The 13,602-nt window shown below is 39.3% G+C and overlaps 1 protein-coding gene across 1 annotated transcript in view; it reads left to right on the forward strand.

The window, feature by feature from the left end:
- PCNX1 (pecanex 1) overlaps nt 1-13,602 on the forward strand; it is a gene marked incomplete at its 3' end in the record, with an annotated part of 73,256 nt that overhangs the window by 28,090 nt on the left and 31,564 nt on the right. Inside the window, 2 exon segments of the mRNA XM_083590656.1 lie at nt 6,550-6,682; nt 12,545-12,729. Coding sequence (XP_083446782.1) covers nt 6,550-6,682; nt 12,545-12,729 — 318 coding nt within the window.

Genomic DNA, 13,602 nt, shown 5'->3' on the forward strand with positions numbered 1-13,602 from the left:
TAATCTAACCACAGTTAGAATATCTCTGTCTCATGTACTCCTTCCCTTTTAATCATGATTAGACATGGGCTTGAAAACTCTGATCTGAGCTAACTGTGATACAGAGGTGGTACTAACCAGCTTTAGCTCCAAAAGCGAAAAGAAAGGAAGTGTGCAAGTTATGCAGGAGCCCATAGGGTGCTCCCACTCATGGTTAAGAACTTGGGTGGTTTTATGTCTGTGTCAGGCAAATGTGATGCAATAACCTAGAAACAAAGTTGGGATATTCATTGTAAACACCTAGGCAACCTTTTTTTCCTGTGAAGCGCCACATATTCTCTGGAGTAATTTGTTGGAGGCCACTTGGTGAAAGTGACTGAGGCCAGAGGTAAAAGTGACTACCCAGAGAGTAGCTGGGGCAGGAATGGATTGGTCTTGTCAGAGTTCTGACCTGATAGCTTGCAGAAGGCTTTTGAAATTAGGGCCACAAGTTGTCCTCTCCTGACCTACAAGGGGTAATAACTGACTAATGATTGGGATTTACATAGTACTTATTCTTGACAGTTAAACATACTCAGTGGCGTAGCGTGGGTTGTCAGCACCCGGGGCAAGGCAAGTAATTTGCGCCCCCTAACCCGTGGATTTGCGCCCCCTAACCCGTGGATTTGCGCCCCCTAACCCATGGATTTGCCCTAACCCCAGATGTTGCGCCCGGTGCGGCCCGCCCCCCCTGCACCCCCCACGCTACGCCACTGAACATACTTAACTTGGCACAGAAGAGTAGTTTACAGATAGTGGCATTACATGCAGCAGAGAGGAACTATTTCATTGCCTGTTTTAAAACTTCGGAATGGTGTCAGACCTTCGCTATGAATCTGTGAAAGATGAGTCTCATAATTGGACAAGATAGTATCAAGACTGCAGATATACTTTGTGGTGTACCTACATCCTTTTGAAATCAATTGGATATCGTTGTTAATTCTAGTTGTGGGAGTAAATTAACAAATTATTAATTTATACATCCTCATATGGAGATATCAAGCGGCATATTTATTATCTGTCAATAATGGTTACTTGGACGAACATTGGATACACCACCCTACCACTCATAGCTGCTAAAAGCAAACTAGAAAATATTGTTGTCAGTTAACATGGGAATTCTTTGTCAAGATGTGAGATGAAATTATTGCTCTGTGCACTTCTGTTGCCTGGTTGGCTGGAGACAAAAACCTTGCAAGAAGTTGGGTGTTGGAAGTATAATCTTGAGGGTCATAGAAAAGAAGTTTTGGCTCCTAAGCTTTCCTCTTTGCCAAACTTGCTTTAAATTCTCTCTGCTTCTGCTGCTTCTGCTTCTGCTTCTCTTCACTTGTGCCTTGAAAGGTTACCAAGGATTATTCCTGTACCCCTGGTCATTTTGCTGCTGTCGCCATGCTAAGCTTGACTTAGCGTGTAATTTGAACCCAGGCTTGTGTTTCAGTTTTCCCAGCCCAAACCACAAGCTATAAACAAAGAACAAACCTCGGCTACTGTTCACAGTTAGTCTGGAGAGAGTTAAACTATGAGACCAGCTTAGCGCAGCGCAGCAGCAAAACAATCCGGCAGCAGTGAAGTGGCCATGAACTCCTTGAGAGCTTGTGCTAAGCACTGGTTTTGTTTGCAGTCACATGCAAGTCAGGCTGTTTTGTATTTCCATGCACATAACTTTTTGGGGGCCAGCACTTCCTCAAAGTCAGCATCAGTGCCTGATCTCCAGCAGGTCTCCCCTCCGTGTTAACTATGTATGTCCATGCACACGAAAGCTTATACCAAGAACAAACTTAGTTGGTCTCTAAGGTGCTACTGGACATTTTTTTTATATATTTCGACTTTGTCAGACCACCATGGCTACCTATTTGAATCTATGTCCTTAATGGTTATGCATCCTTACTGGAATTTCATGTATTGGTGCCACTGGTTTATAGAAATCAGTTTGTGACTTAATGAGAGCTCTGCCCAGTGCTGTACTTATTCTTTCAGTGACCCTGCATAGATGTCCATACTTTAATCTAAACAGAGCAAAGGTAATCCTCATATTTCAGTGTTCATTTTTTTTCTAGCCTCACTGTCTGGAATTAGACTGTTTACAACTTGCTTTCCTAATGCTACATTCATGTGCTTCATCTTTTCCATAAATTGTGAATCCTGTTTCAACATACCTGGCTTTTTTGTTATGTAGAGGTCAGCTACTTTGATGTATGCCTTCCCTTGAACATGCTACTTCTTTTGATGGTTTTCTGCCTAAAGTTCATGTAGAAGAATAGAGGGTGCTTTCATGTTCAAGGGACAGAAGGACTTTACAGAGACTTACAATTTTGCAGTGTGATTCTGAACAAAGCAGTGCACGAGCAGATTAAATGGGAAGGCTAGAGAGGATATCTGTTAACAACCACTACATCCTTTTCTCTGGCAGATGTAATGATCTCTCATACTTTTGCTTTGGTACAGAATCTAAGTGGAAGCTGTAAGCCGCTGTTATCTAGAACTTTGAGAAGTTTTCTAGGACAAAGGCTATAGAAGATAGTACTGATCCTGGAAGAGAGTTAGTAAAACACACATTTGTGCTAATAGATATGAGGCCGTGAGTGTACTGATAATAAATATATCAGAAGCTGCAAGTTTGTCACTGCTTCTCTACAAAGCTTTTAACTGGGCTATGCATTTGCTTTGTCAAGTTGATGTGTTAAGTATCTGCCTGGAAAATATGCCAATACTTATAATTAAAATGACTGTTTGAACTTGTAATTCCTTTCTTAATGTTCCATAGCCACCTTGGATTCATTATGATTTGCATCAAAGAACAGCTTGATCAGTAATGCATATAGGGTTCTATGCAGGTACAATGGGGATGTTTAGAAATAATGGCTCCATAATACAGAGGGGCAAGAATATGTTGTTTGTATATTGCTCCACCACAAAAACATGCTTTGGCACTAAGGAGTCGTGTACAGAATTCCACAATTCTTCGTTGTTTTCCATCTAAGGAATGTATCTTGTATGCAAAATACAACAAGATCATGCGGAATTAAAGCTAGTCTGGTTCATTCCATCCTTGAGAGGGAAAACACCAACAGAATGACCTAAAGGTATATTAAAAATCCTATTTTGCAGCTTCCTATACAGCATATTTTATGCCAGGTGTGGGAAATCTATGATCTTCCAGATGTTGCTGAACTATAATCCTTGTCATCTCTTATCACTTGTCATACCGGCTGGGGCTGGTGAGACTGGCATCCAACATCATCTGAGAGACTTACAAATACCCATTCCTGCTTTGTGTAGTACATCATGTTCTTATGTTGTCTCTGTCATTTATTTATTTTTAATTTACATCTTGAAGTGAAATTCCTTATACACTTAATTTGGCTATTTATCCTCCATTAGTTGGAGCTTTTGTAAAAACACATTAGTGTTTCAGTTCTGTCATGGTTTTTAAAAATCCTGTTGCTTTCCCTCAAAACTCAGTAATTGGAAGTTTCTGCTACCTGTGGGAGAAAGATACAAGAAGTTTTGCTTGAATTTAAGAATTCATTATAACTCAAGAGGAATCTGGGTTTTTTATATAGTTACAGAAAACCAGGGTTTAGTTATTATAGCATTAGCTAAAACAAATATTGCAGGAGATCACAAATTTTCTGGGCCTATAGATGCACATGCAATTTTGAGAGGTGGCCGTGGGCACACTCAGGTATCTTCCTTTCTGGCTGCCCCCAGGAGACAGACAGAGACACACACTGCCTTTTCCTGGGGTCTGGGTAAAATAGAGCTCCATTAGAACTAAAATGTATCCTCTTGAATTTGCATGATTTTTCGTGGGGTCCGCCCAAAGATATTAAAAGAACTTACACTGGTAGACACTCAGTAAATATTCTAGATGACAGCACCACTGCAACAAGGATTTAAGGCACAGATCTTCATGAATATTTTACATTAGATGACAACAAATGCACCAACAAATCATAGAAGACATCTGTTATGACCTATGATTTGATGGTGGTTTTGAAGAGATCCCTTGGGTGGGAGGGAATCAATATTTTTGCTTCACAGTTGATCTCGAAAGCACCAAATCCATGATTTTTGCAGGTCAGTCAATGGAGACACATGTGATCTATGATTTTATTTTGCGGGGAGGGGGCATGTAAGGACCAAGCAATTGTTTTGTAAAACAGTGCATACACTTCCTCCTCTGAAAATTATGTGGAAAGCTTGCTGTGTTGTGTGGAAGTAGGTGGGAGAGTGAACATGCACAACCTAACTAGGAGAAGCTTCAACACTATTCTGACAATGACACTGCATCCCTTTGGATGACTGGTAGATTTTCCTTTTTTGTCCAAGCAGTGGCACAGCTAGGTACTATAGCAGCAGGCCTTTACATGAATTGTATCTTGATCTAACAGTAAATCTGTGCTTCACTTTTATATAGGCAGTGCTTGAAAAGTTCTGTGCTTAATGAATTGATCAGATAAAGTCCCATTCAAAGCTGATGAGCTACAAGAGAGGATTCTGCTCTCCAGCACTGAGTGGTGACTGAACTCATTAATAGGATTGCAGCAGAACTTGATGGTGTCTTCAGACAATGTTAAACCGTGATTTAGCACCAGTTGAACTAGTCCTGTTTTTGCACTCTTCCCTACCCCCTGTCCCCTACCCCCTGTCTGATTTGCCACAGGCTTTAATCCAGAAAAATGGGCTTCCTTTAAAAGAGTGATGTATGGTTAAATGGGATTGGGTGTGCTCCTGCTTGCATAATGCTTTGATATTCATTTGCCGTTTTTAATGTAATGTTATGGTTAAATGTCAGTTTATAGAACAGTAGATAACAAACTTTGTAAACTGCCTGCTTACTTGATTTTTTGCAAACCACTTAGAGGTTTTATTTATGAATGTTTAACATTGTCAATAATACGAAGTTAAAAACAGGCATTTAAAGAATATCAAATATGTAATTAAAATCAACAGTAAACTAAAATCAAAACACGTCAGCATCTACAGATCTGGATAGGCTTGCCTAAACAAACATGTTTTTAGCAGGCTTTGAAAAGAGTATAGTGAAGTTGCCTGCTTGATGTCACTAGACAGAGATTTCAGTGCCACTGCACTAAAATATCTGTTTCTTACAAGTGTGGAATGAATATTAAGTAGCACCTGTAACAGTGTCAGTTCTACAGACTGAAGTGATTGAGTGGGCATATATGGGGTAAGGCAATCTTGCAAATAAACTGGTCCTGAGCTGCTAACAGCTTTATATGCTAAAAGTAACACCTTGAACTTGGCCCAGTAGCAAATCTGTAACCTATGCAAGTCTCTGAGGAGAGGTGTTATATGCTGGCAGGGTCACACTCATGTCACCAACCGTGCTGCTGCATTCTGAATTTCTGGATCAATCACAAGGGAAACCCCACATAGAATACATCGCAGCAACCCAAACTTGAAGTCACTAATGGCTGAACTACTGGGGTCAAGCTCTACCAGATTCAGGAACATCCATACCTGTTGTACCAATGGTAAAAGGCTCTTCTAGCTGCAGAGGCTGCCTGGGCCTCCAGTGGCAAAGCTGGATTGAGAAGCAACCCTAGACTATATACTTGTTCCTTTCAGTGGAGTGCAACTCCATCCAGGGAAGGCAATTGACTGATTCCTTGGACATGGGAACCACTCAACCACAGTGCCTTTGTCTTGCCAGGATTCAAGCTCAGTTTATTTTCTGTCATCCATCCCACCATTGGAAGGAGGCTGGATTGATCTCCCTGCAAAACAAATTCAGGAGGATTTAACAGAAGGGAATCTCTGACCCTTGGAGCTTATGTGTCATGCTTGAGCATATTGGAACCAGGATGGATTGAGTTAAATCATCAAAAGAAAAGACACAATTCAGATCGTTGATCAAAAATTATCCATTTTATAATTTATACATTTCCAGAGCAAGTATGTTTGTAATTGGTTGCTAAAACAATTCAAGCATATTGTTTTGGAACTAAATGGAGTGAGTGTTTGTGCTCCATGCTGTAAAATCTTGCTAATGCAGCACACATGCTTTTTGCACTACAGAATTTTATTTTCTTGGAGGCTAAGGGACAACTGTAAAATTGATTTTTCTTTTGACTTTTTGTACGTGCTCAAAAGGACTTAAGGCTAAGGTCCAAAGAATAATTAAATTTAGTTCCTAAATCCAAGGTGGATTTAAGGTTGTTTTTTTCCACCTTCCTTCAGAGTCGTTAACTTTCTAATACAGAAAAGCATATTGTGCATTTTAGAAGTTCATGGGTTCAATTTAATATATAAGTATAGATTGTTTTTGCATTTAAAATTAATTTAAAATAAAGCTATATTTTAAAAGGCAGACATAAAACAACATTGGTGGGTTTTGTTTTGTTTTTAAATGATAATTCCACACTTAAACTCTATGTGAGCAAACTCTACAATCAGAACAATTGTTCCTTCTGCTGCCAGGAAGTTAATTTGTGGGGGAAAGCATGAGATGCTCTGTACATAACTGGACTGGGCTCCAATTTGACTTGGTCTGTCTTGATGCAGCAGCACAAGCCAGTGAGGAGGTGGTCACAGTTCGTCATGGGCGCAGCACATTTAGGCGTCAGGCAGTACGGCGCCGTCACAATGCAGGGAGTAACCCTACCCCTCCTTCATTGCTCATCGGCTCACCCCTAAGGTATGGTATCCGTGTTCCACTGTATCTAACATGCATGCAGCTGATCACTGCTTCCCACTCCCAATGGTGTTGCAGAATTGCTTTGTTTTGCCTTCCCTTCCTCTCCCAACCAACCAATATCTTCGAGCTGTTACGGCATGCGTTTGTGATCTTTTTGGATTGCGCATGTGTACACTGCACTGTTCATGTCTCTCTCCCCCAACCCATTATCGTCAAAACGAGTAGGCCAGTGAATGACTTTGAGTCAGCTAAAATGCTAACAAACTGACATTAAAAACTAGCTCTTTCATTTAAGTTTGTCAAATCTTTCAATGTTTCATTAAGTTGCATTAAATGATCCATCTGTCTGCCTACTTCTGAATCTGAAAGCTTTCGAGAGCTGTGAGGTAGGTGAGTTCAAATTTTATGCAAAAAACCCCCCCAAAACTGGCTAAGTCTTTCCTATTCTTATTAGCATAACTTCTGAGGACATTACCAATAGGATGATCCAAATCTAATTATTCAATCATTTACATGTGATACATGCTCTCAAGCCATTCACAATTTTAAATCCTTGATTCAGGTTGATTGATCACAAGGATTTCTGCATCAAATCCAAGCAGAATAACTTACTTAATCAAGACTCAAATACCAAAGGATAAATATCTCAAATTCCTCTTAAAAGATTAAAAATGATAATTAAAAATTATATCTGTTTTAAAAGTCTACAATTAAACACCTGATTCTAAAGAACTGCTGTAATTTTGATGCTCATAAAGAAAACTTAAGAATGCCGTGTGCTACTGGATGCCAAAGGAACGATGTTTTAGGAAAAAAATAAATGTGCTGGTACAGGACTGGAAAGATACTTTGAATTCTTTGGATCAGATTTTTAAGCAGAATGAAAGTATAACAAATGTTATGGAATGAAATTGCAGAGTAAAGTGCAGAGCGAACATATAAACATATATATATATATATATATATATATATATATATATATATATATATATACCATAACAGTCGGGGTTGTTTGTTTTTTACAGCAGTCTGCATCACCATCCATAAAGCTTTCAGACCTCTGGCTTTATGACTGGACCACACCCATAGATTTACAAACCTATTTTGTCTCAGGTTGCCTTTAAACAATTTGGAGGACTGAAACAAAGCAAAGTTTTATGTTCACTAAACCAAATGCTGGCACAAGGCCCTTGTTTTGTGGTATGATTATTTTGTAAAGCTAGAATTCAAGGAAGTCGAACCCTCTTAGATGTTTTCTCAATGAGAGGAACTAAACTGGGTAACTCCAGGAAGGCATTTGATATTCCACAGCCATCATGCTTGTTGCTGCTGGATTCTTAATTTTTGAACCTTTATGAGGTAGAAAGTACTTTCCTCAGTTACACAATACCAATTTCACATTTAATTGTTTCCATGAGGCAAGACTCAATTAAAATGTCTTACTTAACATTTCCTGATAAATAATAGACAATGTCATCAGGATAGTGCTGGTTCTTTAAATGGAACTAGCAGACAGACTTGTAAAATTTGTTAGTGTGTAGGCCAATAATTTATCATGATCTGTTGGAATGACCATAGAAACCAATCAGCTTTACACTATGGGCTGGCCCATGCAGCCAGTGGGGGTAGGAGCTGGGTAAACTTGCCCCGTGCCTCGGAGGGCTAAGCTGGTTGGGGACCCCCGTGAGGGACTGGCTGCTTTTTTGTTTGAGTTTATAAATTCTAACAAGACTCACGCCTTGGGCCCAAGACATGTACTGCACAGGCCTGACAATGGGTGGTATTCAGTTAAATTTTTACTCTGACTAGACCTGTTGAAATTAATAGACCTAAGTTAGTCATGTTGAATAATTTCAGTGGGTCTACACTGAGTAATACTTAGCTGTAAAGTAGGGTGGTATTCAACTATCATAATTTAGTTAGCATTTGATGCACACAAAAATGAACTCTGTATTGGCAATACTAAAAAAACACTCTCCTTGCACCTTCACCTCCTTAAACCCTGTAAAAATCATTACTGAAAATCATAATTTTTAAAATTATTGATCCCTAAAGTGTGTAGAATTAGGCATATTGCATTTGTGCTTAATGGAAAAAAGAATTCTCAAGATGGTTGTTTGCTCTTCTAGCAACAGAGTCTTAACATGAGACAATATTGAGGTGTATTCATACTAGAGGTGTAATTACCACTAAGAACATGTATTATGTTGCATCTAACTGTGTGGGAATACATTTGTGAGAAATAGCTTTATGCAACTTTAAATCTGCCACTGTAGGATTTTTCTAGTATGACTAAAATTGCCAAAATTCATTATGAGCTACTTTACACGGGTTCATAATTGTTAGGGAAGCCATTTGTGTAGCTTATGCTCCAGATTATGCTTTCAGTGGCAGCTTTTATAAGGAAAGAAGAGTTCCTTAGGCAAACAGTGCGAGTTACTTGATGTAGCTTCTGTAATGTTCACACATGGTTATATAGAGAATTAAACATGAATTTGCATCTACTACTACTGTTGTTGGGATGCGGGTGGCGCTGTGGATAAAACCACAGTGCCTAGGGCTTGCCAATCGTATGGTCGGCGGTTCGAATCCCCACGGCGGGGTGAGCTCCCGTCTTTCAGTCCCAGCTCCTGCCCACCTAGCAGTTCGAAAGCACCCCTAAGTGCAAGTAGATAAATAGGTACCACTTTATAGTGGGAAGGTAAACGGCGTTTCCGTGTGTTGCGCTGGTGCTGGCTCGCCAGAGCAGCTTTGTCACGCTGGCCACGTGACCCGGAAGTGTCTCCGGACAGCGCTGGCCCCCAGCCTCTTAAGTGAGATGGGCGTACAACCCTAGAGTCGGACACGACTGGTCCGTACGGGCAGGGGTGCCTTTACCTTTACCTTTTACTACTGTTGTTGTTGTTGTTTTACTAACAGGCTAGGAACTTCAACAGAGTGAATCCCATTTATTGAAGTTCTGTCTTGTTGAAGTTCTACATTATCCATTGTCTCTCAAGACAGAAGGATCCAACAACAGCAATCTTGGTAGTTCTTTTTCTGCTTTCTTGAAGAGTATACCTTCTGTCTCTGCGTGGCAGGTGGCTAATGTGTAGTTCTTCAGGTGTTGTTGGACCACAGCTCCCATCAACCCCAGCCTGCATGGCTAAGGGCCAAGGATGATGGAATTACAGCTCAGCAACTTCTGAACAGGCCACAGGTTAGTCACCTGTCTTAAAAGGTGCACCTTGGGAAACAGTGAGGCAAATCCATATTTGAATAATATGAGGTTGTAATACAGAAGTAGGAACGTGGAGTCCTCTTTGCTCCCACTGCATTTAAGAAAGAAAAAAACACATTGAGTTTGTCTCATTGAAATAATGTTAATGGGAACATAACCTCAGACAACAGAAATATGTGATACAAGTTTTCTGATTATAGCAGATAACTATTTTCCCGACCTTTTGCTAACTATTATTGCAAGTTATTGTCCTCTCCTTGCACTTTCGTTATGCCTCTTTCTAATACCCTTTTCACAAATCAGGATGTTCCTACGTAACAAACTCAGTGCTTTCTCATTTGAAACCAAAGTTGCCACCACTTCCAGCTAGTGAACCCATGCTCATCTTTTACCCTGTCAGAGAAGTGAAATAGTATATTTTAGGAGTGGCAGAAAGAATCTCAGGGCACCTAATCACTCTGCTGCCTACAATTTAGATACCAGACCCTAATAAATGTTTGGGAGTTTTCCAGTTCTGTGTAGAGTTAATTCCTAAACATTTTGTAGTCTTTAGAAATGTGGAATAATTTTTTACCAGGTTAGGACAATAAAAATATTGTAGCCAATTGTAGTCTGTTGTAGAATTAATCTCATTTTTTTCAATGGCGAAGTAGTTGTGGTTGTTTAGTTTTTGTTTTTTTTCAGAAAATCTAAAAAAATGCATTTACTTACTTACTTACTTACTTACTTACTTACTTACTTACTGCCCTTCCTCCTGATGGAGGCCACTTTGCACTTTCTTTTTTGGTGAAGAATTACTTCATATTCCAACGCAAAACTAAACAAACAAAATATTACCAGCATTCGCAATCTGAAACGTATTGATGAATCTACTGAAGTTCATCAATTGACCTGTTTCTAAGAAGGACAGTTACTGAGGTTGGCTGCCTGACTTTCCAAGGCTAGACCTATTTTCTCACAACATTTACATGTACCTCTAGTGACCTGGATGCAACCACTTCCTCCTGGCTACTGGAGACTGGGATACTAGACGCTAGATCCTGGGATACTAGGCCCAGGATACTAGACACAGGCACTGAGGGAGCACATTGGCAGAAGCTGCCTGGGCTGATGGGAATTCAAAACCATCTAAAGGACATCAGGTTGATGAAAGCTGTCCTTAGAGGTACTGTATATGCTTAAATGAGGTCTTATTCCCAATAATTTCAGAGAGATTTACATCTAGGTAAGGCTGTCGTTTAATAGGAACCTTTGAGAGGCTTCCTAAGCCCAGCTAATTCCCTATCTAAACTAATCAGTAGATGCAAATGGGAAAACAGAAATATAACTGCTGCTAAATTAACAACCATTAATGTTTTCTGGGCCATTCAGACTAACATTGTTCTTACTGGCCTGAATGTGGCATGGCAGCATTTGTCTGTGCAACTGCCTTGAAAAACTGAAGTGAATGTAATGTGCCTGCAAGTGTTTGTTGATAGTATTTTATATTTATTGTGATTCCTCAGGCCTTACTGAAAATTTCTCTGCTATTCACTTACAACAGTAATAGTTCTTTAGCTTCAACTTGTAGGTGAGTTAAAAGAATAATCTTTATAGTGTTTTTTGCAACAGTAGGAGTTAGCAAAGATTTGGGGGGAATACCACATTATTATTATTTTGCTTTCTGGGGGTTCTTGTTGCGAAGTCATGTAATCAAAAACCACACATTTAGCAGCAGAAAAATCTAATCTGACTTGTGTCCTTCTCTCTTAGAGAATTAAATTTAAATGCTATTTTAAGGAGGTATTTAATCAATAGTTTCCCATGGCATTTGCTTAGAATACATTTCTGGTATTAACATAACATTTAAAAAAATTGAAATCTTTAATTTTAATGTCCCCCAAAATTACCCAGCGGGGTAGGTTATTGCTGTTTTCATTTTTTATTGCCAGTAGTCCATGATAAAAATGGGATTTAAATTAGAAGTAAAATCTATTTGATGGGCTTCAAATTTCTGCAATACAGCAATGATCATTTTCACAGCAATCCTCAGTCGCACAATTTGTTCAAATTCTCATAAACTTTTCCGTCACCTCCGATATGTCAACATATGAACATTGAAATGAAATATATTGAAATATTGCATACAGCATAGTTGTGTACAAATGGCTGCTTTTTAAACCTGTTTATAATTCAGCAAAACAATTGCATTACAAAACCGAGGTAATAATAATTATTATTATCATCATTTTATCTTTCAAGAGTTTGACTTTGAACTTGCATGAAAGAGTGAACTTTGCAGTTTGTTAGCATAAGAAGAGCAAATGTTACTTTTTAAAAGAAATATACCACCACTTGATACCTCTGGCACAGTTCTGCACACTCAAGTACTGTTTAGGACCCTGTGGGGCTTTGAAAGTTCTCGGGACGACATGAGGGGCTATTGAAAGTGGTGATATGGCTGAAATTTATTTATGTATTTACTTACTAAGCAGCCTAACTCCCTGGACACGTAACATGCTCTTGGTGCACACTGACTCATTCACTGTGGTTATACTACTTGTTTAACCTTTTTTAAGTATAAAAAAGTATTAACTTGGTTTCTAGCTGCTGTTTCTGTGTTCTTCCCTGTAATGTCTCCCACCATCCGTGTTCTTTCGTAGCCTTCAAGATGTTCAGCAAGGACTGCAGTCCACAACCCAAGTCAAAGTCCAGTCCCGCCCCCATTCCCAGGCAGCAGTGCTCAGTGCTAGTGCCTCCTTGCTGGTGAGAAATGGGAGTGTCCACTTAGAAGCATCACATGACAATGCATCTGCTGTCGGCGGCAGCAGTTTGCAGGATGAACTTGGTATGCAGGCCTTATATAACCTTGGTGCAATCAAAGTGTTTATGCAGCAGATTTGTGGCTTATAATGCACTGTGACTTGGCTTTGTTGATTTCTGAATTTTCAGGGCGTGTGACAGCAAAATTGCTTCTGGTCCTTTGTTTTGGGAACACTTTGCAGATTAAATTTACGTCAGGACCTGAATCGCTGTTCTGAATTAGAATGCTGTCTTGAGTACTGTGTACTCGCATCACAGTACCTTAGGATTCTGTTCCTAAACTTTATGCAGCGCTTTGGAAGGCTTTAATTCAGCATGACGCTGTATGTGTCCTACACATGCAAGGATATATTATTAAGTATTCAGTGTTAATTTCCAGAATGCAGGTGATATATTTCAAAATCTGTCGCGTTCAGACCTACAGCTGTTAAGTTGTAGTAGTTCTTAACAGCATGGGTACGTTAAACTATTTTTCAAGAAATAACCACAAAATTTCAGTTTTGTAGTAGAAAATGTTGCATTTGGGAAACAATAAAGATTGAGAACTCATGAGTTTCATGTCACCCTTATGTTTAAATAACTGAAGCATTGTAATGGTGAAAATTTGACCAGTATTTTTAATGAACTAATTATGAGTTAAGAATGCACATTTGCAATTTGTCATAGGAGTGACAAATGTTGCAAAGAAATGTTTCACGTTGGACTGTTCTACATTTGCACCAGAGCACAAAATGTGGCATTTGATGACTGCTTAATTGTCAGATCTTTTATACAGAACCTTATTAATATTTTAAGAAGTAGAAAAACATTTAGTGCTTGACAGCGTTCCCTTTTTAATTTATGTGAGGGATGAGGGAATTGCACAAGCCCATCATAAATATAAAAGCACTCCTGGATT

The sequence above is a fragment of the Podarcis filfolensis genome (assembly GCF_964270895.1).
Source record: "Podarcis filfolensis genome assembly, chromosome: 1".
NCBI lineage: Eukaryota > Metazoa > Chordata > Lepidosauria > Squamata > Lacertidae > Podarcis > Podarcis filfolensis.